Source organism: Daphnia carinata, chromosome 1, assembly GCF_022539665.2.
Source record: "Daphnia carinata strain CSIRO-1 chromosome 1, CSIRO_AGI_Dcar_HiC_V3, whole genome shotgun sequence".
NCBI classification, from domain to species: domain Eukaryota; kingdom Metazoa; phylum Arthropoda; class Branchiopoda; order Diplostraca; family Daphniidae; genus Daphnia; species Daphnia carinata.
Window position 1 is genome coordinate 8934146 of NC_081331.1, and position 24750 is coordinate 8958895.

The window sequence follows — 24750 nt, forward strand, 5'->3', positions numbered from 1 at the left end:
TAGTTTTAGCTCCAGTTTTTGTTTTACTTTGTGTGTGTGTAGTGCATACAAAGTTAACAGTTCGACGACTGGTTGACGAGTCTAGCAAACAATACGCATGCGTACGGTACATAACAACGGGTGGTTGCATGATGAAGGCTGGAGCGTAGGTGGCAGATTGCGCAGCAAGAAAGAAGCGTTGGTGAAGTCCCGGCTTTCTCTCTAGTGTAAAAGAAGTCTGACGTGAACGTTTCATGAAACGCAAAGACCTTTCTTCAAGTGGATAACTTATCGCACTGAAAGTCGCAGAATATACAGCCGTGTGCATGGTTAGCAATTCGTACACGAAACGAAGAAGTTTCGATTGTCCCGCAGAATCGTTTTTTACCTTCCAAACATCGCTTTGATACGGTGGCCATGCCTGAGAGTTGGTTTTGACGAAACTGCCCATTTCCAAAATGCAATGTTTCTTGAAGTTCTCTTATAGGCTGCAGTTCGCTTTTGCCTTATTGCTTGCTTTCTCGGAAGTCGGATTCGCCAGGAACGAAGGCTCGGTTGGTGAGTGAAAAATGCATTCTGTTTCGACGTTATCTGACACGAATGGCGAGCACGATTTCGTCAACTACCTTGTGTCATTTGCCATGACCATTCAATTATGCCCCTTATACACATTAATAAAATCATATGTTTTGTAAGTTCATTAGTTTTCTCAACATTTAACATATTACGCCGACATAGCCGCTAAGTACATCAATCCAGACATTTTTCATTGTGTACTTTCAGTACGGTCATGAACTAAAATGCGAGGGCCTTTTCAGTTCTTCGTAGTTTTTTTTTTGAAGGGGAGGGGTCGGCTTTATTTTGTGTTTCGTTTTATTTTTTGTTTCTTTTCCCGTTTTTGTTCGAGCTCCCATATACCACAAAACATGGTTGCTCAATACCATAGTTTCCCCAAGCTCGTTTGCCTGGCAGGAAGTTTTTTGATTTGCTATTGTGGTTTAATTTTATTCGGGTACAGGCAGTAGAACTTGGGGGTGGCAGTGTAGCAGTATTGATTTGTAACATCCGTTTAAACAACATGCATGGCCATATTGAATCCATTAGTAATTCGTTTTAAAGGATATGCGAGAAAACATCCACCTGTTGTAAAATATTGCCGTCAGGGCAACTTAATGACGAAGGTTTATTTGCAATACCCAAGTAGCCACAAATTGTAATTAATGGAACTTTTCCGATACTAGGTTCTCCACAACACATTACAGTTGGGTGTATGCATTTTTAATTTAGGACACGTAGGCTCTTACCTAGTGCCATTTTCCTCCGGTAGATTGCGGAGTCTAATGCATCAAATTGTCCGTACTCAGCCCGCCGTTCGCCCTATCAATGAAATACAAGTTTCCTATGTAGGAGTTTCTCTATTGGCAGGAAATTCACTATCCCTAAATACCGTTTTCGCCTGAGCGATAAGGTTGGTATTCTTATGTGACGCCGTAAGAACCCAGCGTTTACCCACTTTTTTATATAAAAGCCAAGAGAAGCGCCAAATATATTTCAAAGTATTAAGACAGAGAGTACTGTACGAACGCCATCGGTTTGATTTGAGTCGTTGCTGCCTTGGCCACGTAGTACGGATGTTTTGAAAAATCGGCCATGGTTCAGTAGCCAAGTTAGGTTATACGTGGGAGTTTTCTTGGTAAAGAGTAAAGGTCGTCTACGTATAGAATATACATTTCATGATTTATGTTAACTCGCCGTTGTACACTGCTTACTACACGGTCGTGTCTAGAAACAAAAAGAAAAAAAGCCAAAAAAGGAAGAAAATGCTATGCGCATGCTGATGAAAGGGCTAGAGGCAATAGATAAAACACATAAAAAAAAAAAAAGTTTGAAAAGCAATAGTGAAAAGTATTTTCACCTACGACTGTCTAATAACCGACATCGTTATTGATTTTGAAATCACGGTAATATGTACCATAACGTTTCTTAATGGTTTCTTTGTGGTACTTAGGTCCTCAAATGATTATGCAAGTATTTAATCCCCGCAGTGTGGCTTCCATGGTTGATAAAGCAACCAGTTATTAAACGATGAAATGGTTTGTAAGCGCTGAGATTGTATTGTTTCTTTCTTCCCCCATTTCTCCAAAATCAAAACATTTTTGTTGTGCTCTTTCCGATCGCTGCTACGTGTCTGTGGTTTCTCATCGTGCAAACCGTTTTGCATAGCTAAGTCCTAAACATAACGGAGGAATTTCTCGTATAAGAAATAGTCTCCTTGATTCTCGTATAGGGACACATTTTGCCTTGAAAATCTGAATGAGAAATCGATTAGGACAGTAACATCGATCTTTGACTACTATTCTGGTTCAAATACGTTCGCCTTTCCTTTGTACCGATAGATGACTGAGTCCCTTGCGGCAGCCTATGGAACGCGAAACGTGATTAATCGTCTGCTATAATGCACGAAGAAATCAAATGTCAAATCAGCTTTGTTCAAACTTTGCTCTATACAAAGGAAATTTTATGCCTATCTTCCGACGTTTTTATTCGGTCATATTATACGTATTTAACGGTTGGGCAACGTGGCAAGCTCCGTCTTTTCTGGAAAGATCTTTTAGTACAAGTAAAAGTCATAACGCAGGATATTGATCCAAAATGGGAAAACTAATACCATCCTATACCAGTGATTATGCTTTTAGCTCCTTACTAGGGAATTCTATTTCGAAATTAGTTTGATTCAGGCATGCCAACTTGAGCTAAGTGATGTAAAAACATTTCGTTATGTTGATTTGATTTAATTGCATTTACCTATGCACAAAACAAAAATCGTATCAGTGAATTTCCAAAGAACATTAACACGTTTTTAAAACCTCAAAAATTTGGCCAGTTAGCCTAAAGCAATCTTTCCCTTAGTGAAACAAATTTTAAACGCATAGCTTCTTCAAGTGGTTCTTGGAAAAGACAATTGTGACGCAATAAGGGGCATCAAGAAAATGTCTTGATCATTAAGACCAAAACCATGGATTTAAAACACAGAACACAGAGGTGGATGTACGTTACCATGATAGGGCCTATACAGTATGTTGGACGTTTCAGGCAAATGTTTTTCTTGACATCCAGTAATTACGGAGAAATATGTATTCACATGAGGCGTGTGGGATGTTTAAGTGATAAATTTTTTATATTACTTATTTTGTTTCAATTCTCATTAAAAAAAATTTTTATTTGGAGGCAAAACTTTCAAGTTATTAGATTTTTACGGGATGTATTAAGTAAACAACGGTAATTGAAACTTATGCGAAGACGAGTTACAGGCAACATTGGTAACTTCCTTGTGTACTATTTTTTACGTTGTTAACTGGAACCAATTATCATAAAACTAAACGCTTTATTTCATATTTATTGATTTTGTTTCTTAATGATTCTTATTTTTTTTTTTTTACTAAAGGGTGCCTCTTCCAGAATGAAATTTGTAAAGCGGAGACAGAATGGTGCTACAATGGTAAGTATGTTTTTTTAAATAATTACGGTTAACGCAATCAAGCAAGTTTTTAGTAAGAAAATGCTAAAGCTAGACGCGAAGGGTTACCAGGAGAAGTTATATTTTTAGAAAAAACACTGTTGTTTTCTCTTTCTGTTTATGAGGTAATTGCGGAAATTGGTAACAGAGTTAACGCGCGATTTTTAAAGTTACGAAGTTGGGCTAAACGAAAACAACCTTTGATACTCGCAGGCGGCACTAACGCAAACCGGTGTTTGCAAAAAAGAAAAAAAAAAGAAAAAAAGATAGTAATAAAACATCTAAAAAATGTCTCACACAATGAACAGCATTACGTCTTTTCGTAATTCCGCTGTACCGTAAAGATGAGATCCAGAAGTGAAGCTGTCTGGAATCCCTACGTACATTGCGCAATTGCATTTTTCCTTACCGCAGTTAATAGAAGGCAGTTTTACTTTCCTTTGTGAGAATCCAACATACCGGCAAGTTACCTATTTTTTTACCACTGACTCGGTGTCCCATAAGACTACAGCGCAGTCAATGGAAATCATTTCAGAAAACGCAACAAGGTAGTCAGCAGATTAACAATTATGTTCAATTTATGACAACAGAAAAGAAACATTTAGGCAAAGAATCAGTGGGTGGTTTCATTATCATGTAGGTTATGGTGATCCATTATAAGGTGAGGACTATACAAATACCGTCTGCACGAAAACTTTCTACCAAGATCAAATTTAATGTTCAATAATTACGTCTATTTCTCTTTGTTTAACAGATGAAATATTCGGCCAATGTCTGTCAATACAAACCGAAGCATTTGAGCTGTCTCCAGCATTGCACCGGTAAGTAAAAGCAATTGCAATTCCGATGATAGCAATAAGTATATGACAACTAGAGCCATTCCCGTTATTGATGAAGAAAGTATCACATTTGAACTGTGGGTTCCGGAATCGGGATTGTAATTAATGAACGCGCATTTTTGGTACTCGAATTTGCTCGTTAGTTGTTGGTTGCTAATTCAGGAAAGCCAGAGTTTTATTTGCTGAATGTCACTTTTTCAAATGCTTTATGTTACTGTAATTTCAAAAGCAGTAGCATAGGCAACTCTAAGTATAAAATACTAATTGTTCCCTACTGCAACGATTGCCTTCAAATGATAATTTTGTGCCGTAAATCGGGCAGCCGAGAGCTAAATGAAAACGTGCGCGGTATCGGCAAGGACTTAAGACTGGACGAGCGTGTTATTTATATCTGGGTGGTCTTTTTGAAATAAGATTAGCTCAATGATTTTTCATACAGCTACTGTCCCTTTACATCAATATGTAAATTTTATCAAAAGTCTTGATTACTATTGGAGTTGATGTATCGCTCTTGTTCCGAAACGATTTGTTAAACCCCTGTAACGAAAAAAAAAAACCTGAACGCCCCGAACAAATAAAAAATGGATAGTGGGCGATCGGAGCAAAGCATTTTCTCAAGTTGGGTCGATTTTACGCAATAAACCGGTTATTTCCACCACCATCTTGAAAAAATGGCAGCTTGGGTGGCGCTAAGCTTAAAAAGGGACCTACTACTGAGAAGTAGTTTGTTTCCAACCTTGTCTCAGCCGACGAGCGCAGTAGACTTCAGTTTATTTAACATGACGTGACGCGCGGGATTGATCCATACGCGATTTCCGACTTTTTCCCTATGCAAAACAATAGAGCAAATCAGGGCGTTGCCGTTATGCGTATTTCACCTATTGGTTATTTTTATTTTCTTAAATGTTGATTCATGTTTATGTAATGCGGATAACGCCATTTATTACCTCATAATATTTTTGTAAGTTTTTTAGTTCGTAAGTTAACTAAACAATCTATGTTTTGATTGGTATTTTTTTTGGTATCTATGTTTTTTTTTTTGGTATTCCACTGTTACCCCCAGTATCTTTGGAATTTTAGACATGCCCCGACATTTCGAGTTGAATTATAAATAATTACATCAAGCATAAAAAAATAGATCGTGACACTACTGGCGTGAGGAGGAATCCGACGAGCGATTGATGATATAAACAATGACGGCAACGTTTTGGCTCACCAACATGAACAGCACAATGAAAAAAAATGAGGTCTGAAACTGAATCTTTACTTTTCAGACCGATAGCGGCGCGGACTCATACTCAATAAAAGAAAACATTCCCTACAGAAAAAATTCTGATAAATATTTTTGAAGATGAGGCTAAATAACATTCGGTATTTATTGAAACACAACAATACCGATTTGTCGAACTCATATTACCATATACCAACCATATAAGCTTCGTAACTTTTAGCATGAGGTCCCCACAGTAATGAAATCATAAAATCCTCATCCAGTCAAGATTCATGAAATAAAATTCTAATGGCTGTGGATAGGTTTGTTTGCTAGTTGAATGATTCGAAAAGACGAATCTTCATTTGTTCGATAGTTACATTTGTTTGATATTTACAATGCAAAATCTCAAACATTTTCAGTTGCACCACCTACGATGTCATAAGCCTTTCGGTTTAAAATTTTAATTTTCTGTCTTGTGAAATTTCATTGAATAAGAAATACGCTTTTTTAAAATATGAGTAAACGTTTAGAACGGAAACTTCCGGTAAAATATGAAATTTGTTCTGGATTCGCTGATCGGCTATAGACGCACTTCGCATAAGAGAGTATGTTAGCCTAAGTGTTGTCTAGATTTGCACCTTTAAAATGAAGCAGTTGCTTTTTTTTTTCCTTTATCGTATTAAACTTCTCCATGACACCCCAGCCGTACGGCTTTTGCCTGACGTAGTCGCAGAGTATTGATCTATGCCATGGGGCATCTAAAGAGTCTCCTAAATTTGTGTATGCCTCACCTTCTCCCGAAAAATGCCCATCAGGCATAACTTGGGCCTTGGTTCGCGGACAGATCATGTTCCCAGTATCCAATGAAAAAACTTACAAGCACGATTGCATCTGTGGAAGTTGATTTAAAAATAATAAGCTATTATTGTACGTAAAACTAAAAATTCTTAGGCACAAATTCTCGAATTTTATTTATTGGCTACAGGTGTAACCTATATCAGTTCGGCTTCAACCTTATTAGCAAACAGCTCGTTTAGATGATCTAAAGGCAAGATGTGCCTTATACTGGTTTAGGTCAGTTTGGAATCCCAAGATTAAATCATTGAAGACTTAGGTTGCGATTGGGTTTGTAAGCCTGGCTTTTAGCTTTTCGGATTACCAGCGCTAGCAACCAAAGCTAGCCTCTTGTAAATTGCCAAAAACCCCCGTAAATTAAAACTTTCGTATAGGCCTATTTGCACGAACATCTGTCACCCGAAGGAAAAAGAATTTTTGCTTTTATACAATGCAAATAAAATCAACGATTTTCTTATTTTCAGGAGCATGATTGGGGAAAATGAACTAGCAGCCTTGGAAGTGGCTCTAACACAGCTAAAGCGGAAAGGTTACCAATGGACAGACAGTGTGTCGCAGTGCGTCCTACAGCGTCTAATACGTTCTTTAGCGAACAAGTAAGTGGTTTTCGTCGTTATCTGTGTAGCTGATAGGCAAATGCTTAGTGCACTTCACTCATTTTTGTGGTGCAGATAATAAGTTTTACAAATTACTATATGAGCAGAAGCGATGAAGGATAGATGCGGGGAGGTGTAAAACTCTTTGGCAAAGTGTACGAGATTCTCGAATCAGAAAGCGATTCTTTTGCGATTTTTGGACTTGTTACGTTAAGAATCATGTTTTCTTAAAAAAAAACATAATTGTCCCTGCAAAGCGTGATTTTGCGATTCTTTAAAAATGTGACTCTTGGGCAAGCGTACAAGATTCTTTTGAGTTTTACACGTGCTGACGGCAACTGGTGTGAACCTCGTATACTTTGTCGAGAATCATTTTGAAACTAAGCGCACCCTTTGTGAATCTTAACCACATTGCGAATCTTATGCTAAAATCTATTGTGAATCCCAGCCAAAATCTTTGAAGTAATCAAGAATTAAAAACCCCTTACACTTTGCCATGGAGTTGCCAACCTCTCGATTTTACACCGTCCGAATAGACAGGAAATGTAGCTTTAGATTCTCTTTCCTTTCAATCGGCGTGTAGTTCTACACACGTACGCTCATATATGTCCCCAACGGGAGTAACACACCAGTTACATGACCTAGTTAACGCCATCTATCTCTACTAGGGGCCATTTTACCTCACCAGAGGTTTTGTCACACATCGACATTATATCGTTTAAAATGATCGTAATGATAAAACATATATTAACAAGCGATAGCAAACTAACTTCCGTAAAATAAGCATAGTTTTGAATATTCTACCTTTCATTAAATAACAAAATACCTGAAGTTTAATACAGGAAAATTTTACATGGGGATGTTCGAAAAATGTGTTAATTTTTTGTATTGGTGGGGATGTGCAGAAAAAACTTTCGGGCATTATGCGCTTGGCGATAATACATACATATGCAAAATGTGCAATTTTTTTACCAAAGAAATTCAAAAATGAGTTACTTGCCCACAGGCCTTAGCCTCACTCTCCCGGAGCTTGGGTGAAAGTGCAAAAATCAAGAATGCTGGGGTACTACTCGCCGTACTGATGAATCATGTTAATATCTACCCAATAAAAGAACAAAAACAGTTTGCCTAAAAAAAATTGCCTAATGGAAATCTTTAACTTTATGTTGTTTGTGCGACTAATTTGAAAGCGTTAAAAAAGGAGCATTTGAAAACCTTTCGACTAAATCTTAAGAAGGCTCAGTCTATTTTCAAGCTACACTGTCTCCCTCCAATTAATAAGGAGGTTCATTATTTTTAAATGTGGGTATTTTGTAAAAATTTTGAGGGATCATACTTGGCACTTCACGTGCTCTTTTGCGTGGCACGCCGAGCTTAAATTTTTTGTAATAGCGGCTAAAGCAATGGATTGTACTAAGAAATGTGCAAGGACACGTGAATCGATGAGTTACTGCTATGGATGGGTCAATGGTTGCGTCTCAAGCATTGGTAAATTAATCGTCATGACAAGTCTGATCGACAAGCTACGACAGCGTTTTGATCGTCAGGCTGAGTTTAGCTACCTAGCTAAGCGACAATCGACAACTGAAAATTTTCTAGTGGTTGATACGTCTTCCTTTGCGTGCCTCTAGATTGGCCCTTAGTTGCTAAGAAATGCACAAAAATACTAGTAGAGTAGAGACGTGGTGGTTGGAACGCAAAAATGATTTTTGTCCCGCCCCCCCCTCCCCGCCCGAGTAAGAAAATCGTCAAACTAAGCTATAAAATCTATTGTTTTCTAGCTAGTTATCTAGGCTACACAAAAATAATAATTTATTTTTGTGGGGGGGGGTGGGGGGTGGTTCGGCACAGTGTTGGTTCGGCACAGTTTTTTATCCCTTACAGCTTGAACAGCTGTCAGGTTAGGGATCTGTTCAAGCACCAGATTGCAGGAAAGGGGATGCGCATGCGGAAAGTTGCAATTGAAACAAGGTATTCCGTTTGCCCCTAGCATGGGTCTTCACGGAGCTTTATTGTTTATAGGGTATAAAAAGGAACTAGAAAAAAAATAATGTAATCAATTTATAAATAAGTGAACCAGAAATGACAGAAGACCGTTTTTGACAATTTCTTCCATCGTTTTAGGGGTGAAAACGACAAGTTGTCTGGGCAAAAACTAGGAATGGACAGCAAAAAAAAAAAAACTTAGTGGTAGAATTTTTATTTCAAATGCCTAACGTTCCATTTACGCCCATCCTCCTCTATATATGTTTGGTATTATATATTTTTTAAAATAACATCCTATAATATTTTTTTTCGTTTGAATAAGTTTCAGTCATCGGCGTCCATACTTTATTTTGCGCAAAACTCGTCGAGACTACTTTACGAAATTTTGCAAAATTTACGTATAACATAAACATTTTACATCAATCCACAAGAAACATCTAGCTTTGCTGGAACTTACTTAAGATTCTCAAGTTTTTTCAAAATGAATTTATTGAAGCTGTATTTTTCGTTTTCATAAGAATCAATCACAATACGATGTGTCTGGCATTTATAAACGATGTGGGAGGAGGCGTGTACGCTGAGAACAACAGTTGACATTAGTCTACCATATAACTGATTTGACTCTCCGTTTATTTCTTAGGAACTCCGGTGCTCCAGACATTTGCTCGAAGTTGCCCGACAACGGAAGAAACAAGGAAACTAGTATGCCCTCCGTGGAAGACAAAGGACGCCGTCTGCGTGCAGGAAAATATCGCACCAATCAATATCCCCTTCAAACAACCAGCATTTACTTGAACCGGGATGAACTACTTGACGTTATAAACGCTATGGAAGACGACCACTATGAAACAAGCGGTAGCTATAACGCCATGCCGGACGATACGATGTTGGAGGAATGGCCTGATTCATCGCAGATGAAAGTCCCCACGGCTAGAAGTTCAACCATAAAAGACAATGACCAATCTTCTGCCCAGTCGGAAAAAGACCTTTTTCCGTTGGACAACGATAGAGACTACCAAATCCTGAGCTTGCAGCAAGTCCTGTCATCGGCAGCTGACCCTAGAACTTACCATGAACGACCAGAATCGGCCATGCCCTTGGATAGCGAAGAAGACTTTTTCAATCTACCCTCTACTGAAAATGCTCATGCCAGTCCAAAATTTGCTAGGCAAGAACGGTTGGACGTTAAAAAGCCCGGCCCATGGTTTAACGTCAACAATTACGCTTTTGAGAGCGAAGAAGATGATGACAACCGTGCAGCAAACATCTGGATACGTTCAAACGAATCTCCTGACGTTGACGAAGAAGAATTCAGAGATTCAACGGTCAATCGTGATTTCCGAAAAAACAACTACAAGATAACTCGGCGCATGACTGAAACCGATAAGTCTATTCCCGTTCAACGTCTGATAGAAATACTGAACAGCGAGACAAATGACGGCCATTCCGTTTCGATGGATGGAATTGAACCACAACGCTTTAAAGGAACTAACACCTTCAAGGTATTCGTTTTGCAGCATGTGCGTATGTCTAATGCTATGCACTATATATATTTTCTTTCCGTCGAAGGTAACGACACAAAGTGTAGGAAGATTACGTTGTGTGACAGAATTAGCCATGGGTAAAAGCGGTAGGCTGGCATTGACGGTATGTACAGGATGTGTGATATTGTAACGACCGACATCGAGATCAGCTGCAGGAAGATCATCGATTTTTGACATTTTTAGGGTTCTTTCCGGATTTTCTCCGAATAGTAAAGCGTATAGATCCTAGGTATATTTTATGAACGGTGTATGAAAGGTCGGCAAGTCGCAAGCACTATGTTTTCACCGATTTTGAAATCGAACATTTGACATGCATTGCCAATAGCGATCACGTCATGCAACTTGGCCGTTTTCTTTTTTTGCATTCGAGGGTAAAATCAGACGTAGTACCCTATTCTGTATACACATCCCGCTTGGAAAATGGTTGGCGCAACCTCCTTTTGGGACGTGGAGCCTTCCGGCACCTTTCAAGCAAGATGTCCGGTTGAAAAAAAAAACATTCATAGAGGAGCTTTTCGTAACAACACAATTCTTAAGGATGTAAGGAAATTCTTTCAGTAATATGGTTGCCGGTGAAATTATAGCCTCTTAATAACCACATCACAAAAGAAACTTCGTTTGGAGAGGTCGGCTGCTTCAAAATACATCCCTCAACAATCGAAAAAAAAATGACAGTGCGTTGTAATGAAAAACATATTCTTTAGTAATTCGAGGGAAAAAAGAAATATTGTTGGAAGAAAATCCTTACGGTTTATAATTGTTTTAGAGGAAACTTAGTTCTCAAATAGTTTATTATAGACCATTGGTTTGTTCGTGTAGAAAGAAACACTAGTGCACATTTCAGTTTAGCATTTGAGTTTGAAGATAGGGTTCGTTTCTCTAAAGTACCTTTTGGCTTGGATAACAACAGGGAGAGGGGGCGCAGTGAACAAATGCAATCCAGTGTAACTTTTGACCTAATTAGGAAATATTACTATGAAATATAACATTCTCTCTTGAAATTTACGTCCTATAGACGAACAGAGCAACTGGAAAAATGGAAGCTAAAGCAACAAAAACGGAAAACGAATCTAACAAGGAAATGGATTTAATACCATCCGATTCATGGGACCGAGATATTTTGGATGCAAACCATGTTTTTATAACCATCAAAGGACAGTAAGTTTTCAAAGATACTTTGTAAAGCTCATTCTTAAATAATTTTTTTCCAATTAAATTGAAAGTAATAACTGACGTGAAATTGAAGAACTAAAAGGGTTAACAATGTATCGTTGAGGGATTGATAAAACCAAAATATTCCTCATAACCATTTCAAAAAGAAATCATGGCAGAATTCGTGATAAAAAAAGAATAAAGTTTCTTTGTTGATTTTTTGGTTTCTAAATCTACACGTTTACGTTTCAGTATTTTTTAGTATTTCAAGATACAATTTTAAAAAGGCAAAATTTTTCATTTACCTCATCCAAAAAGTTCAAAATATTGTAGCTTACATACTATTAAAAACTCGTGTATTTTTAGATTCAAGAGTTGGAGACAAGGTGCGGGATTGGTGAATGTTCTATGTGATCTTTTAAAAGTTCCACATACTACCTTAACCAACGTTAGGTACGTAAATGTCTTTCTTGGAATTGATACCAATACTGGTTTTATTAACCGTAATGAGCTATGTCACATTTATATGTTTTATATGCTACAGTGTGCAGACGAATAAGGTAACATTCCAAGTATCGGAAAAAGGAAATAATCTGAATTCCTGGTTGGTGGCTTCGAAAGCAGGTAAATATCTAATCTTGTAACGTACAATTTTGATTTCCTCTTTTATCTGGCTTTTTTCCTCCATTCTTAAAACATCTAAGTATTGAAATTAGTTGTAAAAATAACCAAGGTAGAGATCATCAGGTAACGTAAAGGTCCCATGCAGCCGTGGGTGTAGGTTTCATTCGTTTTTTTTTTTCTTTTGCAATGTCGTTTCCTCCCAAAATTCGGCTAGATACACCTGCTTAGTCAAGAGAGATTTGAGTAGTCGAGAATTGAGCGTTGTATTGTAGGGAGTTATTATCGCTAATGACGCCTTGGGTAGACAAAACTGTTTTAAAAAGTCAAGTACACACAGCTGTGTACGTAAGCAGTGGTGGGACGTGAAAAGCACTTCTTCACGCAATGTTTCGTCCTCTTGCCATGCGGTAGGTTCCAAAAGTGGACAAGAAACACAAGAAATTGCACTGGAACAAAGTTCATCGACCGCAATCGTATACCTATATTTGTTTCATCAAGACTTTCGTTCAGCAAAAATGAGGCATACTAGTATGGTGGCTGTTCTTGAATGCTCCGATGCCGCGCCTTGTCTACTGTCGTACTAAACGCCATTCGCTATAGAGGGTGGAGAAGGATTGTCCAAAGTTATGCTTCGAGAAGCCCTATACATAGGAATAGGGCGTAGGTAGCAAATGAACAGTGGAAAATATGGAGTGGAAGACTGTTACACCTACGACTGTAACACCAGTTGATGTTCCTTTTTAATTTGAGAATACCACACAAAAAAAATAAAAATATTAGGTTTTCGTAACTTAAATATTTGAGAAGCAACATTTTAGTTGACTTCGTAATGTCCTTTATACAGTCTATTGGGCGAGGTTTCTATCACAGGCATTTGTTACACAGACGTGCTACAGTGCAACCAATTAATGGTGTAAAACCACGTTTGAACAAAAAAAACGTCTTATAGTGGTACACGTGATTAATTTCGAATTGGAAAAGCATTAGGCCGTTCACTGAAACATACTTTGTTTTTTGGCACTATAAGAGTGGAAAATTAATGATATCATCTAGCGTTAAAAAATTGCCATAGACTTCAAACCAGAAATTAAGAAAATATAATTTTAGGCTCTCTTCAAGATTTGTGATCTTTTTAAATTGTTTATCTGATGAATATACAGGAAAAATGCTTTATCATTAAAATGTTTCCCTCATCTCTATTTATGTTTCTATTACTATAAAGTCTTGTTTCTGACTTTGTCTGTCCCTAGATCAAATGCGTCACAAGATACAGGAAATAACTGGGCTTGAAGTGGAAACGACTGGCGTCGGGGATCAAGTATGTATTTTTACTTCTATTAATCAGTCTCATCTGTGAATTGCTATTACTTTTGGTTCCCTAAATCAATTAGTATTCGCATCCGTGCAATTCGATTCGAAAGGCGAAACTCCTAAGTTTTGAAGTTTGAGTTTTCAAAAGAAATTCCTTGCAAAAAATGGAAAACTCGAGCCTGAGCTTCTTTGGTTTATAGCTCGTAAGAGAAAGGAAAACTTACTTGGTACGAACCTATTTCCGCAACGTGGAAAATCTTTGTGTAAGTCGTTATAAGTATAGCATACGAAAATAATTGCACACGATATGCGAAAAGCGTTTACAATTTCAGCCTGAAATGTGTAAGGAGTCAAATGCTAAGTTAAGGCCCACAATTTGGCTCATATTTCATCACCTTTGCTGAACACGTACAACATTTTTTTGCCAAAAAAATGAATTATTCCAAAATCCGACGAAAATTTCGATCTTACGAGTCACCGTGTTCAAGTGACGTTGCAAACATTTGCCTCACACCGATTCCTGTTCCGTAATCATCTACGTTAACAGAAAGTAATTCATTCATTAAAATCAATATTGACTCAAATAGCCTATGATGGTCTTTAACAATACTTGACAGTAGCAATCGATTGGCATGATTCTGTCGCACGAGGGTCTTTGTAAGGGAAAGAAAGATGGAGAAAGGGAGTAGTAGCAGCTTTTGGCTGTCCTGATAAAAAGAATTAGTGGTATAATTAACAAACATGGCAATAATGCCATGAAGCTGAATCACAGCTCTTGTAACAGATCTGGGATTTCGAAAGTTTTATTTTAAAATTACGAAAAACACCAAACCCGTTCTTCGAGAAAAATTTTTTTGAGTGTGATTAACTCTGTTTTGACCTTAACAAACAAGAATGTACCAACGAAAAGAAATCCTCCAATTTTATTATGGAAAATCGGTAACTGTTGCAAAAATCAAGTGACCATTTAAATCAGCTCCTAACGCCCCGATACAAACAAAATATTTGTATATCTGAGTTTCTTTTTTTCGCGTATTCCACTAGTCGCACAAGCATAATCCCAATCTCTTACAATATTATGTTTGTCGATCATCTCTCCGCCTACCATACAAAAAAGCGTATTATTATATTTTAAAGAATCAAATAACTCATAAGTGTTTAGAGGACTCCGACCTAATTGAATGGGCTATTGTTAGAGAATTCCCTTTGTTTTGCGAACGTGGAAGTAAAATGAAGAGATAGGCCTGGCAAGAACAAATGAGACGTGCGGGTAAATCAAACAACGAACTGCTTAATACTTTTATGGAATTAAAATTTTTATGGGGTTACGTAAAATTTTATGGTAAAATGTTGGAAATGTTCACAATTATGCATAATCCTCCAAAAAGTATACTACGTAAAAAATACTTGCTGGAATATCAGTTAGTTATCTGCCTGAGCAAATACCCGTCAGGTACGTAAAATTTGGTTGCAACGCAACGAAGAACCTCAAAGATTTAAACTATGATCTTTGGGATGTAGAACGGGAATGATTTAAAACCATTTTAAGAGGGATTTTGATTATAGTTGACAGTAGAAATCGTCTAATCAATTCGTATAAGGACACAATTTTAGGTACTTTTACACCCCACTCGCAGTATAGAGATAGCGTCAAAGGAGTAACCGGTGTACTGTCAAATACGGTGCACAAGTAAAACGAAAGCTGATAGAAGAACAGTAAGCAAAAATACGAATGATTCAAGCGGCAACTGAACGATGAAACCTATTGATTTTTTAGGAAACCGAATGATTTTTGTGGTCATTTGACTCTTTCAAAGAGTTGTGAGCAGGTGGTGATTATTCTTTAACATCCTATTCGTAGATCACGTTCCAGACGGAAAAAAAAAAGAATAAGATAAAATATTCAAAGGGTTTCTTTCTCGACAACGTCTGCTAACTGGATACGTAATGGGACTAGCTATTCCAGTATTTCGACCCGCAAGGAAATTCCAATTATATTTTGAAATTCGGGAAAAGTTAGGTTCGAAATTGGCTACCAGACAGATTGCGGAGTTTGAGACATTTAACGGAAAGCATGCCCTTAACCATATTTATGCGTATTTGTTTAACAACGGAAAGTTGTTTTATTGGTTACATATACGTTGGAAAGTTGCTTTCCCGATACATATCCTTAACACCTACGAGCTTCCATCCTGAAAAATTCATTTCCATTCATTTACTATAGATTTGTCGAAATTATAACCTGAAGCTAGTAAATAATAATTTTTCCCATCTCACCCCAAATGGGGCTATTTCTTGGCAAATCATACGAAACGGGACAATAATTAGGCGATATTTAACGAAACTAAGCAAAATATGAGCCCATTCTACGCAATTTAACCTTGGCTCTCGGAAGACACTGCCGGTTCTGCGACCGAAACAAATCCCTCCAGCAATTTGTCTTCTAAGAGCGAATGGTAGATTACTATATAGTTTATTTTCAAGAGTCACGCCTCTAAATAAATTTGCCGAGATTTATTGGAAAAGGAAACTTGGTGTGCGAGAATTGGACTTACGAGTCGAGCAGACGATTCCCCATGTTTAAAGAAAACCGTGTCTTAAGATGTCATAATTCGAAGGGGCATTACAGACTTTCTATTTATAATTTTTATTAATGAGAAGTTGAAACTTTATGAACTGGAGTTAGACCAGACAGACTAGTATAGCACAATACCGGTGCAGGCAAGAGAAGATGCACCCCTCGTTAGAGGTACAGACAGGCTGAATGAGCAAGAGAAGAAGTCTCACACAAGTTTGCAGTGAAAGCGCAGCAAAAGTTAGGTATGGGCAAACCAGAGAAACGAAATCAGCCGAGTTGATGAAGACGAAAAAAAAAAAAGAAAAACGAGATTTATTTCGGCAGTATAGATATTGTTGCAACAACGAGGGAATAGGACGGGAAACGGTGTTGGTGTGGGCGCGGCAATAGTGAAAAGTGACAGGCAGGCGGCAAACAGAGTGGCGACAAAGAAAAAAAGATACAAGAAAAAAGGCACGATGAAACACAAAATAAACTTAAAGATACTCAAGATAGTAATACAGCAGACGAGATGGAAAATGACTGACGTATATTGCTATAGGTCTAATCTGCTTTTTAAAGGATGCTCTAGACTACACTGTTTTATAATTTAGACTATACAAAAAATAATAATAAGCGCATTATATTGTGGCGTGGCGTTCCCGCAGAGAGCCTTCGAAAAACGCAATTCAACCAAAACTAAGCGGGAAGAAGGCGGCAAAAATTCCTAGAGTTACATTTCATTTTCGGAGGCGAGATATCCGTATTTCCTTGCCAGTCTGGCGAACCTCGGAGCCACCTAGACGCCTAATGTTACACGGCCTACAGGAGTTCCTTACTTCATTTTCCGCCGATCGTTGCCTTCTCGTCAGTTGATGTCTTTTATCTCTTCCCGGGCTAGTCGGTTAGCTTGTATTCCGGTCGCGGGTGGCCCTCCGTTGTCGATTGGAAGCTTATTTTGTTGAACGTCAGTTTTTCTGAAAGCTCGTTGGACCGACCTATCGACCCGTCTGCTCTAACAACTCTCATCGTCTCAGGCACTCTTACGCGGCTTCATTCCGTGTGAGAGACACAAGTTTTTTCAATGTCTACCGTTGCCGTTTGCTACGTTAAGCAACAGGCTAATAAGCTGAATTTTTGAAAGTTGAAATTCATTCGGTATTTTTTCTTAATGTTCATAACGTTATTGGGGTACTTCATTTCAACTGCACGTTGAAAGTACTTCTTGATGTTTCTTCCTCCCACATTTGAAAAATAAGTTTGTTTGGCTAAAAAAAAAGACAAGCCGACTTCCATAGAAAGTACAACCTACGGTAAATCGGTAGATGTCGAACCCGGATGGAGAAGCAAGCAAACAAATAAACAAACAACAAAAGCGGGAAAACAGAAACGTCATGCGTAAGAGCTTCGCTAACGATGAGTGAATTGTAGACGGGAAAAGTGAAAGAGTGAGTTATCCAGCTACTCAAAATTGTGTAGTGTCAAGAAGGAGTTCTCGTGCGCTCGTAGCTAACTGATAGAAATCTCTATAGCAGGTATTCCGGGTAAAGTCTGAACTGCGAGGCAATATCGATTTGAATCCTTCTGATTTCACGTAGGAGGATGAGGACAAAAGGTAAGGGGAGCGAGAAAAAGGGGGGAGAGTAACAGCTAACAGCTAAGCTGGGGGGATGCGGAACAAGTTGTGAGGATGAGGGAGTGGATGGCACAAGGGAGAGAAGGAAGTCACCTATACTTACAGCATACACTATACGGTACCGAGGGTAAAAAATAGAACCGAGGCGAGGGGTTGATAGGCGCCTGGCCTCTATCGCAGTACATTCACTATGGTAACCACGAAGCTGTATACTCCCCTGCCTTCTATCTCTATGGTGCCCGGAAAAACTCACGTCTAAATGTCGCCGGATTTCGTACTCCGGCATCCACAATAAGCTTTGCTGCCTTTCTTGCTTCTCTGCATGTGCTACAGACTCAGCAGCCACCTTCTATTAGGATTGGTTAAGGATTCATAAGGCCATTCGAATAGGGGTTTATATGATTGTCTAGTTGCAGCAACGAAGGCAGCCATGAGAATCTACGGCTGGTCACAGCCACCTAAATGACTCTTCTTTCAAATACAACATCCCCTTTTGGTTATCAGGAAGGGCAAAGGTATAAACCAGTACTGTGACCGTATCGAAAAAAAAACTATATGCATATATATTAACAAACATGTGAACGAAGTTAATTAAGACTTGGGAAAACACCACCTCTATTTGGTTGTACTAATGTCAAATTTTTGTTTCGAACATTTGGTTTCGATGGTTTCGTATCTTTCCTACATTGTAATTCTAATGCGAACCTTTGGTTTCCGGTTGCTCGGCTTGCCCGAAAGAAATATTGCGAGGCAATCGCAGCTTTAAAAAGCATCGTGTTTTATTACGTCTATTGAAAATTGATATTGTTTACAAAGTGCGCTTGCGCGTGTTCATGTTAGTTCCATCTCTAGTCGATTACCTTTCATAGTGGCTGCATTTAGGGCTGAGTTGTAAACCTTTCAACGTCAGATAGTCAGAATGCACCGACTCAGGTAGGTTTGAGTAACTTCTAAACCTAACGTAGAGTTAGACATTTAAAAAGACTAGTTTTTTGTTTAAAACGTCTGGTTAAATGTACGCTTAAATTCATTTAAGAAGCTTTGTAGTTTCTAGAGACTATTAAGCTGTTTGCTTACGCTCAAGTACAATTCATTTGTCTATATACAGTAGAATTAGGTGAAAATAGAGCGTGCTAAAATACGATTTAATTTTCCGTTTAAAAACATAGTAGGTACAAAACCCGAGTTGTTGGCTTAACTTAAGTTGAAATTTAAAAAAAAAGAAACAGTGCAAATGGATGGAAATTTATTTCCGGAATGTGCGAATGCACCAAGATCTGACAAAACATGTAGATTGGTTCCTGGAGTATAGCTGAGCGAATAATCAATGTAATGATCGATTTGAAACTGATGAGTTGTGTTACGGTTAATTGCGTTTGCTATGTCTCCTGTAATGTCTCCTCATTCTACTCGTTTTACCTTGTGACATGTTGGCGTAAACTGCAACCCCATCATCCTTCTGAGCCACGAGTATTAAATCTATTTTCTCCCATATGTTAATTTAGACTAGTGTGTCGAGTGTCCTTAATTGGGGACGAGAGAACCAACAGATGCTACTGTCCGTTGGCTTGTGCATCCTGACGGCCACCATTGTTGTCGCTGTCGTAGTCATCTTGCTTGTGCGGAACCGCCACATCGCCCGTCAGAAAATCAAGGATCTCACAAATTCCGCTGATAGCGAAGCAACACACGATTATCAGGTACATTTGTAAACAATTTTAATTATTGACGGAGATAGAAAGCAGTAGAAACTAGCCTCGATACTAAGTGCTTGGCATGCGGGTGGCAAGCTGATGTACATGTTTTTTTTTTCGAACAATGACTAAACGAGGCGGTTACTAGGTTACCTGTTCTACGCTATTTCATTACCATCACATACGCCCTGCAGGAAGCACACAGTCGAAAAAGAGAGGCTAATTTTTCTGATTTGATTCGTTTTGCGTCTTCTTTAGGACCTGTGCCGGGCTCGCATGGCAACCAAATGCGCTACCCCTGAACCGAGCAAGGATTCACCAAAAACGCCGCGAGGGCTGTTGTCACGTGACTCGGAATCCTCTCGATCCAGCACATCTTCATGGTAAATTTTGTCCGTCCATTTCAAACAAATTGATTGATTTTACCTGTAAGTTTTACACTTCGGATTACCGTTGTTGCTTTCGCGTCGGTCGTTCTTAGTCGATGGGAAGGAGTTGGACGGTTTAGTAAGGCATTCCTAGTTTGACAACTAGTAGTCGCTACCTTTGCCACTTCAGTGGCAAAAAAGAGACAGTGCAGGAGGTTGACGCAGCTCTTTCGGGCAAATGCAAATGTTGATCAGTTAGTTTGCTTAGCTTGTCGCCGAGAGACTCCAATCATTTGCGCTTCTTTATTTATTAAAACCCAAGATAAGTACAGATGCTTTTTGCTGGCAAGCTTTACTTCAACATTAGTAATATATAGATGGCTTTCCGACTGCATGAAAGCAAACTACTTTTTCCATTCTGCCACCGGAATTTGCTATGCTCAACTGGAGAATTCAAGAAGTCGTTTCGTCTCTATTCATGCTCTTTCCCTCTGATATTTATAGAGGAGTCATGGGGCGGTGCTTGGCGTCACAGCTGCATTTATTGATCTTACCAGTTTTTTTCGTTGACAATCCTCTTATCCAAGATAGGGGTCATATTTATTTAAATCTGATATAGCCGACAGTATTCCAAGTGGTACGATTAGCTTCGGGTTAATATGTGTAAGGGAGGAAAAAAAAAACTATGGATGTATTCTTATTAATGTGGTCGAACTAAAGCAGCTTACCTTGCTCTGCAGCTTACCCGCTTTGCTTTTTTCATGTCCCCATCTCGTCTTCCACCATGCCTTCAATGCATTCTTGCGAGCTCTTCTTCTGCACGTACAAGATCCTAGGGAAACGGAAGTGCAGTGAATTTTTATAAATATGCAATCGAATAGAAATTTATGATGCACCAAGTAGTGCACGCAAAGCACAAGGGTTTAGGGCTTCCGAGAGAGCGATCGCATTTCTCGCTCGCTTCTTTGAACACTGCCACAGGTTATTGCCTGTATTCTTGTCACCGGAGGAGGGAGGCAGCGGTTGTCGGCATTTCGACGAAAATGAGTAGGCCGTAAAATCGAAAGGTAGTCTACCTTCAATGCAACGTTTCTTAGCGTCTCATTTTTCCGCATTCTTCATTTCATTTTGCTGGTTGGCTATATAAACGTATTTCTTACATGCCTCTTCGGAAGCCCAGGTCACGTTGAACATTCGTTGATAGAATTTTGTTTTTTCCACGAATACGTTGCGCGCTTAATGCTTAATTTTTGCCCAGTAGATATGACGAAGAGTATAGACAAGAATTTCATGCTCCGTCAACAGAAAAATCTTTTCAAAACACCGACACGAACGATCCAAAAATGTCCTCAATGTATGAAACATTTGACATGTAAATGATTCTGAGGTGTTAGGACGATGCTAATCTTTAAAATTTCGTTTGGAAAAAAATCTATCAAACGGCTCTTAATAAGTAGACTACAACATTTAAGACTTAATAATTATACTTTTACCAAAGGTGTGAGGAACCCGTTTTGACCAACATGGATATTTCAACGGGCCACATGGTTTTGGTGCGTCAAAATTCTACTGTCTACTACAGTGTAATCAGTTTTGCAACGTGTTCTTATTTTTTTTAGTCCTACATGGAAGACCATCTTCGAAATAAATTCCGCTTAGACCAAGAATGGCAAGCTCTTTGCTCCTACGAGGCTGAACCTTCTACCGGCGCCCTCATCGCATCCAAAGTAAAGAAAACAAAAACGACAAAAACACCATTGCTCTTTTAATGCTAACATAAAATTATTTTGACTCGTTTTGAAACAAAACTGCATGTTTATAGCCGGAAAATAATGGGAAAAACCGCTTCAGTGATGTTCTACCTTACGATCATTCGCGTGTGGTGTTAAACGTTTTAGCCAATACTTCAGGATCGGACTACATAAATGCATCGTCTATCGTAAATGAATATGACATTTTCGTAAAAGACTTTAAATTTACGATTACCCGAAAAATCTTTTGTTACAGACTGACCACGATCCAAGACATCCAGCGTACATAGCTGCCCAAGCACCGCTCGCCGAAACAACGTCGGATTTTTGGCAAATGATCTGGGAACAAGGTTAGTGATTTACTCAACAGCTTTACTTTTCTGTTCCAGTGAATTTGATTTTATATTCATGCTTTAGGAAGTGTGGTCCTGGTCTTATTGACTAAAGTCGTTGAAAACGGACAGGAACTATGTCATAAATATTGGCCTGAGGAGGGGTCTCAACTCTACCACATTTACGAGGTTAATGCGGTTCATGTAGACTTTCATTCTTTTTCGGGCTTCGATCTCCTTTTCATTCGATAAAATCTCAAATTCCTTATCGTGCATGTAACGTGTATAATTACCATGATCATCGAGTCCTTCAAACGCGTATGAGTACAGGTATCCGAATTCGGGTACAAATGAAAATAATTCGAAGACGAAAAAGAATGAAATGCCTAAAATATATTTTTCCGATAGCTGAATAACAGTAAGTTATAATTTTTTGTTACTGAAACTTCAATTCGTTATTAAAAATTAGGTCCATCTTGTAAGCGAACACATTTGGTGCGACGACTATCTTGTTCGTTCATTTTATCTGAAAAACATTCGCACTGGCGAAACGAGAACGGTCACTCAGTTTCACTTTCAATCATGGCCAGAAAACGGCGTTCCTTCATCAACTAAAGCTTTACTTGAATTCAGAAGGTAATATAAAAATTTTCTTCCCCATTTGCGTTTATTTGTCTGCATTTTATCTACACTGGATATTTCGTAGTCTATATATTATTTTAAACAAATCTCAAGTTGACTGACAAGCAATTTCATCAATGAAACACATGAACCGATCTGTTACTCACCTCTCATTTTTGTGATTTTTGCAATTTGAAATAAGAGAATAAATTGCATAGTCACAAAAGTGATGGGTGCTCTACAGAAACTGATCAAAAGGGTACAGGACAAAAAATTTACTTCTGAAATAAATTACTGCCAAGTACACGTTGGAAGTGTAAAGTACAACGCCGTACATTAAAATGTTCGATGTAATATTTTAAAAATAGTTTTTAGAATGTCGCGTGAAAAGAATGAACAGCCAATTACAATATTTATATTTTAGACCTACTAGTATAATTTTTATTTTTTGTTTGACCTTCCTTTGCCTGCGCTGTTTATAGAAAGGTCAACAAATCCTATCGCGGCCGTTCATGCCCTATTGTCGTTCACTGTGGGTACGTGAAATTTAAACCGACCGAGAAAACGTACGATTAACACACGAGATTTTTAATTTTATGTTTTTTCCCACTTTTCTCATATTAGCGATGGAGCTGGAAGAACTGGAACTTATTGTTTGATAGACATGGTACTTCATCGAATGGCTAAGGGGGCTCGTGAGATCGACATTGCTGCTACTCTAGAACATCTGCGTGATCAGCGTCCACACGCCGTGCGAACTAAGCAACAGTTTGAATTTGTTCTTACCGCTGTGGCTGAAGAAGTACATGCAATCCTACGAGCACTACCGCAATAGGCTGAGGATAAACAATTAACGCAAATTATAATTGTATGGGCCAAACTTCTATCATAGTATATTGAAAACGAAATTCAGCTGCCCATTGAATTTCTTAGTCTACTTGGGTTATAATGTTTCATACCAGTCTAATGAACCTTCTGAGTGTCCGCCAAATTCCTTCTATTACCATCCAACTATTATTCCCTTGTCAAATCATAAGGGTTATCGTAATCGTAATAATCAAATCTTAAAGGATTCACAGCCCTTCCGTTGTGAACCGTTCATCGATCTCCTGATTAACTGGCTACTGAGAAATCATCCTTTCATCAATCCACAACTTACAGATATTTTTATTTTTCCTGTTTCAATTTTTTGGTTTTTACCCCATCGTGCCGAATTTCTTGATTACAATCTAGTTAGTGGGTTGAAAACATTTGCGATCTTTCTAACTGCGTTGAGGCGTGTTAAGCAGATCACAGAGGGCTGAGTCAGGTACAAACGTAGAATAATAAGGAAAACCGAAAACCCTCCACCATCAGAGTAGGAACATAACAGACAACATTTTTGGCTTTCAAGAATAAAATGGAATGTGTATGGCAGCAAATCACGGTTCTAGCTAGTAATTGTCGGCAGATGACAATCTTTATTACTTAATCGAAAATGCCGCAAGCTACATGGCATCATTAGAAAAAACAAACTGGCAAAAAAGAAAAAACACAAAAGCGTTAACCTTCCTAAGGGCGGATTTGATTTCCAAGTTTTTTAATTCTTCACTCAATCATAAATGTCTTTGGGTTTGGCAGCCACCGCCATTTATCGTTCCACTGCAACTGTCAGAAGCCCAAAGAAATACAGCTTTGCTGTCTCTGTCCACCCAATGAGAGTGGTACAATTTCGGCATGTGATAGTCGGACAGGCGATGTCAAAATGCTGCTACAGTGTGAAAGTCATTTCTTTTACAGCTTTTGACAACAAGTTTTCTTACACGATTCAGTTAGTGTCGAAAACTGTAGTCGGAATCAACAGTTTAACCAAGTATACGTTCCAACTTAAACCCTGCATCCACAGAGGCATCCTTACTCCTTAGCTGTGACAGCTCCGAAATCGGCGAATTTGGCAACTGAGACTTTTTCGTACAAATCTTTAACGATATATTTTCCAAGTTTTTTTTACCTCTATGGAGTTACGTTGCTGGGGCAGAAAAATGGGCTTGCCATTTTTTAGACTACTATAACTCCGTACATGTACATATGTTACGGTAGGGTAGAATAAAAGAGTTTATCCTTAAATTTTTTTGTCTTGTTTGTACCCTTACAAAAAAATTTTTAGCCCAGAAAAAAAAGTTAGTTCCAATGAAG

The 24750-nt window shown here is 38.4% G+C and overlaps 1 protein-coding gene across 1 annotated transcript; it reads left to right on the plus strand.

Moving 5' to 3' along the window:
• The first annotated feature begins 144 nt into the window (after positions 1 to 144).
• On the plus strand, positions 145 to 24089 carry LOC130693419 (receptor-type tyrosine-protein phosphatase N2-like). Its single transcript, XM_057516554.1, has 19 exons — positions 145 to 537; positions 3425 to 3478; positions 4251 to 4317; positions 6868 to 6999; positions 9626 to 10487; positions 11545 to 11687; positions 12048 to 12134; positions 12226 to 12305; positions 13556 to 13623; positions 19315 to 19509; positions 19762 to 19886; positions 21370 to 21424; positions 21491 to 21598; positions 21694 to 21810; positions 21879 to 21972; positions 22040 to 22143; positions 22424 to 22590; positions 23058 to 23111; positions 23200 to 24089. The coding sequence occupies exons 1-19, from the start codon at positions 438 to 440 to the stop codon at positions 23408 to 23410; spliced, it is 2823 nt and encodes a 940-aa protein (XP_057372537.1). The 5' UTR covers positions 145 to 437; the 3' UTR covers positions 23411 to 24089.
• The last annotated feature ends 661 nt before the right edge of the window (positions 24090 to 24750 follow it).

What these genes read in the sequence shown, in the direction of transcription:
- LOC130693419 (XM_057516554.1), top strand. Translation starts at nt 438, where the DNA reads ATGCAATGTTTCTTGAAGTTCTCTTATAGGCTGCAGTTCGCTTTTGCC. An exon ending in AAGGAACTAACACCTTCAAG is followed by an intron (nt 10,488 to 11,544) that starts GTATTCGTTTTG and finishes TACGTCCTATAG; the next exon opens with ACGAACAGAGCAACTGGAAA. An exon ending in CCTATTGTCGTTCACTGTGG is followed by an intron (nt 23,112 to 23,199) that starts GTACGTGAAATT and finishes TTCTCATATTAG; the next exon opens with CGATGGAGCTGGAAGAACTG.